At 27.4% G+C, this 6,743-nt stretch overlaps 1 protein-coding gene across 1 annotated transcript; it reads left to right on the forward strand.

The window, feature by feature from the left end:
* Positions 1-731: 731 nt before the first annotated feature.
* Positions 732-5,445, forward strand: LOC105619742 (the record flags this gene model as incomplete). Its single annotated transcript, XM_012201261.1, has 4 exons — positions 732-1,005; positions 4,922-5,012; positions 5,150-5,266; positions 5,328-5,445. Coding segments are annotated over exons 1-4 (600 nt in total), but the record flags the coding sequence as incomplete, so codon positions are not given.
* Positions 5,446-6,743: the final 1,298 nt, after the last annotated feature.

The following is a 6,743-nucleotide window of genomic DNA, read 5'->3' on the forward strand; positions in this document are numbered from 1 at the left end:
GATATGTATAAAAGTGAAATATGAGAAAATAAGGAAGGAGGAGAAGAAAAGGAAAAGAAATGTAAATTAATCAAAATCGTTTAGTCCTTGATTTTAGATATCGCTTCCTGTAAGTATCGTTTCGACAAGAGGTAAAAATTATTACTTAACTATAAATATAAAAATTGATATGTTATAATTTATTTTTAAAATGTAGAATATAAGTTGACATTATACGTTACCAATAATTCACAAGAATGTAATATATTATGTTAGAAGAGATCGAACCTCGTCTGCGTAGTTCTATTATCACATAATTCCTTCACACGAACGAAGTATGCATTTCTTTATGGAAAATAAACCTGTTGCATTATTCTATAATCAAATCGACCGCTTAATCATACTTCTCTTCCAGAATAAAAGTGTGAATTACAATCATGTGTTTTTTTGTATCTGACAATGATATTTCGTTTTGTATTGCATTTAAATGAGGTGGTAAAATTAATTCCTGCCGCTCGCTGCTAGAGAATGCTGACGCCAACGCTGGGGAGTTTCGACTATAAAATCATATGCGTTTAGACATCGCTGAAAATGATTCAATCCTCATAGGTTAGATTTCTCGATGCCAAAGAGATTTTCCAATCAATTGAAAATGAATTGCGATAAGTTGTTTTTCCGACACGTGCTTCTTCACTACTTCGACCTTAAGAAAACTGCAATTAAAGCGCATCGCTTATTATCCGAAGTGTAAGATGATAAAACTCCATCAGAAAAAACATATAGAATTTGGTTTGAACGTTGATTTTGACGTGAGAGATAAAAAACATCCAGGACAGCCGAAAAGATTTGAAAATGTCGATCTGCAAGAATTGCTCGATGAGAATCCAGCTCAAACGCTTTTAGAGTTGTCAAAATCGATAAATATTACTCTAAAAACCATCTCAAAACGCTTGCGTGCCATGGGAAAGATTCATAAGGAAGGAGGATGGCTACCACATGAGTTGTCAGAAAATGCCATTTTGACTTGTTTGTCTATCGCGATTTCTTTGCTTGCTAGGCAAAGAAAAAACAGTTTTCTGTGTCGCATCGTAACCGACGATGAAAAATGAATTTATTTTAATTCAAGTGGAAATCATAGGCAGATCCCGGTCAACCATCCGCTACAACGCAGAAGAGGAATATTCACGGGCATAAAACCTTGCTCTGCATTTGATAAGACCAGGCGGATGTGCTGTATTACGAGCTCCAAATGAAATCGTTAGAGCCATTCCACACAAACTTGCATAATCGCACAAACATATGCATAAAGAAAATCATTCAATCGCATTTTACGTTTGTCTTTATGATAGAAATGTGATTGAATAATTTTCTTTATTCATCTGGCTATGCAAATTTATGTGGAATGATCTTTACAGCTGATCGGTACAAACAGCAATTATGCCGATTGAATGACGAGTTGATGCAAAACAGATCATCCACTAACAATTGACGAAAGTCATTTTGTTGCATGATAACATTCGATTTTCACATGTTGCGAAAAGCGTGAAACAGCACTTTTACAGCTTAAATGGGAAATCTCCTCTCGCATATTTTCCAGACTTGGCACTGTCGGATTACCATCTCTTCCGATTGATAGTGCAACACGCACTTACAGACACATACTTCTCCAGTTACGAAGAAGTCCAAAAATGAATGGATGAATAGATTGCCTCGAAAGACACCGTGTTCTACCGTCACGGGATGGCCCTGTTGTCAGAGAAATGAAAAAAAGTAGTAAAATATGGAAGAAAGTACTTTGATTAAGGTATTCATTCATCTTCGGAATAAATCAATTTTGACAAAAAAATAATAGGAATTAAGTTCACTAATTAAATTAAGTAATTTAATTTAAAATTTATCTATATAAAAATTATTTCATTGTATTTCAAGTATCTTATTATTTTAACTGTATGATTAAATAATTCAATGATTTTTACATAATAAACAAAATATTAAGTTTCAATTTGTATATATCCGATTTAAATAATACAACGAGATGTATCAGAAAGGACAATAGATTTCTCATATTATTGCAATCTTTTTATTATACGGCAATTTATTAGTTAAGATATAGAAAGAAGACGAAGACATAACATATATACATATATTATAATAAAAATATTAAAAAATTTAATTTTTTTTAATTTTGTACATTAATTATTACACTAATTTTAGTATAATACGATAAATACAATTATTTTTTACTTAGAATATTTATGACTCTAAAATCCAAATTTACTTAACATTTTCTTTTTATATTATTATTATCCATTTTATTTACAATTAAATACATTTCGTTTAGTATTAAAATTAAAATTGTATAAATAAAATAATTATTTATATATATTACTATAATAAAAGATCACGCAAAAGTTTTCAGAATTAATTTGTAACACAGAATAATAATTAATTTTATAACAGAAATAACTAATTTTGCCTTTATTACATAACATCTTTTTAAAAGTATTGGGTTGTCCGGAAAGTTCGTGCCGACTAACCTATATAATTTAATAAATATATACTAAAATTTAAATCTTCTGCGTTTCAATTTTCCTTCAACGTAGAAATTATTTTTTGAAACTTTTCAATGTCCTTATCGTATTTGCAATTAACTTCCTCAGTACAACAAGAACTGTTATTCTTTCATGTAAACCGAAATCTTCCATCGTGTCAGAAAGAAATGTTCGGAAAAATGGATACACGAAACAGCTGGTTTCTTTTGCACGAAAGCATCTAAGCATCTGTACATCGATCATTAAATGTCAAGCAGTATCTTGCTTGGCGTAATTTAAAGCATCCGTCATATATATTTTCGCGACTTAGTATCGCTATAGTTTTTCGCTTTTAGTTCGCTTTAGTTCGCTTTTTTCCTATTTCCGCTAAAAGAAGTTTTGAAGGATTTACCTGCGCGCAAATGTGAAGTCATTGAAAATACGACGAAAATACTGAAAGACCTGTCGAAAAATGATTTTCAGGAATACTGACAAATGTATGTAGTTATCCAAGGGAATTTATACTTTGAATAAAATGTTGTGTAAATAACTTATAAAAGGATTAAAATTATTGACGATGTAAAATTAACTTTATTTTCCACTTGATGCAGAAGATGGTATGAAGTACAGATTTTACTTCACGTGAACAGCTTGCGCGACTCTCTGTTAGAAAATAAATGCACAGTTGCACTTCTATGAGAAATAAACATCCGTGCAATTCCTATATTATTGATCGCTTAATTGCTAAAACTCTTCTTAGAAAAAAGTTATTGAATTTCCAACATTTTCCTGACAGAACTATTTTTCAACTTTAAATTAAATTAGATAATAACAATACAATTTATGGGAAAATGGAAGTTATAAGGTCGAAGGAGGGGATACTGACTTTCGCAGTCAAGGTTCTATCGTCATAGAGTGATGATCTCTATCGAGTCTAAATATTTTCACCTCAATCGGATTCTCTTACTCGCTCTTGGTTTATGGCCTTATTATCAATCAAATCTCGTTCGAATTCAGACAATCTTATACTTTGGAATTCTAATAAGTTATATTATTTTTCAGGTAAATATATTCTATTCTATTGTATATAAGATTTTAAATTTTTCATTGTATTATATACATACATACATACATACACACATATATATATATATATATTATTCCATATATATTTAATTATATTTAATACCACACATTAAGTTTTCATATAAATGAATAATTATGATAACTCAGTTTCTTAAAATTTCTAATATTAACATCGTAATATGTATTTACTATCTTATAATTTTAATTATAAAACTTTCATTATGTTATTTGTCTACAAATTGTCACTACAAAGAAGCTGGCCATTTTAAACTTACAATTTGCTAATTAATTAAGGAAATAATTTCGAGATTTCTTATCTATTACAGCTTGCAACATTTTTGACTGCAGAATGCACTCCTGAACTTATAATAAAAGTTTTTTCTACTGTAATATTTTGTATTACATACATCATAAATTATAATGCATTTTGGATAAATACCGATAATGTAAGCAGTATCAATGTTATATTTAAAAAATACGCTTCATAAATAAATTCCCACATATGACAATATATTCAAGTTTTCTAATAACAAATTTTATTATTATTATAATAATATATAGGTAAAATGTTTAATGGAACGACTACAGCAAATATGTAACGAGTTAAAGGACGAAAATGAACTCAATATCATGAAAGAATACGGAAACAATGTAAAACGTTATACAACTGTATTCATATGTAAGACAACATAATAATGTGAAAATATATATTAATGTAAATATATGTATATTACACTGCTAAATGAAAATTACTTATAACAAGTTCTTAAAAATTAACTAAATATAACTAAATATAAAATAAATTAAATATTGTTTTTATATTTATATTAAAAATAATCATCATATTCTTCTAGAAAGTAAAAATATATTATATAAAAATATATTATATATAAAAATAATGAAAAAAGAGAATTTTATAATACTTAATAAATATAGATATATGTATATGTATACATATATATACATCATTAGTCATTACGTTGAAAACGTAAAGAACTTTTTGTAATTAACATTTGCATAAAATATCATATAGAAGAGAAATAATTATATAGCACAAAAGTTTAAAAAGGTATCATAATATTTCGCTTTAAGTGGATATTTAAAAAATAGTGAAATATTTACATAATTATTTTTTTTAATGTTCTTAGTGTTTGCCATGTCCTGTATATTTATCGGTATTTTAACGCAAATTTTGTGGATAATATTTGATATTGTTTTACAAACAAATGGATCTCATTCACGCCAAATGCTACATATTATGGTATCTGAATCCTTTATCGATGAAGAAAAATATTATTACATAATTTTATTATATACAAATGTAGTCGTATGTATAGGAGCGATTACGTTAACTGCAATAGGAACAATGCTCAGAGGATATCTTATACACGTTTGTGGAATGTTTAAAATTGCCAGGTAAAAAATAAATCTACAAATAAATCATTTGTCAGATTTTGAACGTATTATATAGTTCCAAACTAGATCTTAATATTGTCTTAATAGAAATTATGACTTATGAAGAACTGTATTTATAGCTTAAAATTAATTTGTAGTTATCGTATCGAGCAAGCATTCAAATATTCAATCAAAATATTCGACAGCATCGAGAACGAGATTATGATATACAAAGAAATAATTTGTGCTGTCGATATTCATTGTAAAGCTATAAAGTAGGTATCTATGTGTAACAGCATTTATATAATATTTGAAATAATATTTTACTTTTTTAAGGTATTCCGAATTTCTATTATCCAGTTTTGAAGGATCCTTTTTAGCATTAACAGTGATTAGTGTAATTTGTTTGAGTCTCAATCTTTTTGCAGTGAGTTTTTTCTTGTTTTTAAACATATTATTATTTAACGTGAATAAACATAAATTATGTCATAATGTTTGAACTTAAAAAAAATATATAAAAAAATATGAAATAAAAAACATAATTAAATAATTACGAAACTAATTAAAGACAAATTCTAATTTGTTTTTAACTATTCAAAATTGTTAAAAAAAAAGAGTAAATGCAGATTATTTTATTGTATATCATATGGCTAAGTTTACATCCTGAATTTAAGTTGTAGCCTATCAAAAATCGATAAATTATTTGAACCCCTTTTGTAAGCATTGGTAGATGATCTATCTTTAGTTCTAAGTCAGATCTCTTACGTGATCTGACCTAAAATATGAAATCGCTAGTAAATTCAATGTACACAACATCAAACTGTCAATATAAACTCAGTCAACTATCAACTAATCAATTTCGCGGTTTAAAAAGTAAAAACGTAACCGGCATAAAGGGCACTGAACCTCGAATATATTTTAAATTGCTTACGGTGTAAAGGTGGAAGCACAGAGTTTTGCATAATTATACATAATGCATAAGAAAATGAATCAATCAAAATTCTTCTTTTCTTCTTTTCCATGAAATAAAATATTCTGATTGATTGATTTTCGTATACTTTATGGATTATGCATTAAGGAAAAGTCTGTCTTCGATCTGAAACGATTGATGGCTAGACCTATCTTAAGTCACAATATAGGTCAGATCATGCATATGTCTCTCACTGTAAAAAAAAAAACCAATTACTTGTAATCTATACTAACATATTTTTGTATACAAAATAAGTTACTTATTACTATAAGTATACCTAAAATTTTTACCATAGCCATAATATATTAGATTTTTCACAGTGTGTCCATTGGAAACAAAGAAGAATTCTTATTTCATCTTTTGATTGTGTTGGCTATTTTTGTGTATATGTTTATAGCTAACTATACAGGACAAGAAATTATGGATCACAATAATTATATATACATTACAGCGTAAGAAATTGTTTCATATATTGTATATAATTATCGCGTCTCCATTTTTATTTAATTCTAATTATTATCGTACTTATTCTTTAATTAAAATAAAGATTATTAATTTGTAGTTATATAAATATTGAATTTAATATAATAGTTATGCACCCCAATTATTTGGGGAAGAGATAGAGGGCTTTTATTTATACTGTTTGTCAAAATTTAATTTCCAATATAATTATAAATTTTTTATAGAACGAGTGCTTAAACACATTTCCACTAATAAGAGTAATAATTAAAAAAAAATACGAAACACATAAAATATGACTAGTGCTTCTGGACGCTCTCTCT

This window comes from Atta cephalotes (assembly GCF_000143395.1).
Source record: "Atta cephalotes unplaced genomic scaffold scaffold00022, whole genome shotgun sequence".
NCBI lineage: Eukaryota > Metazoa > Arthropoda > Insecta > Hymenoptera > Formicidae > Atta > Atta cephalotes.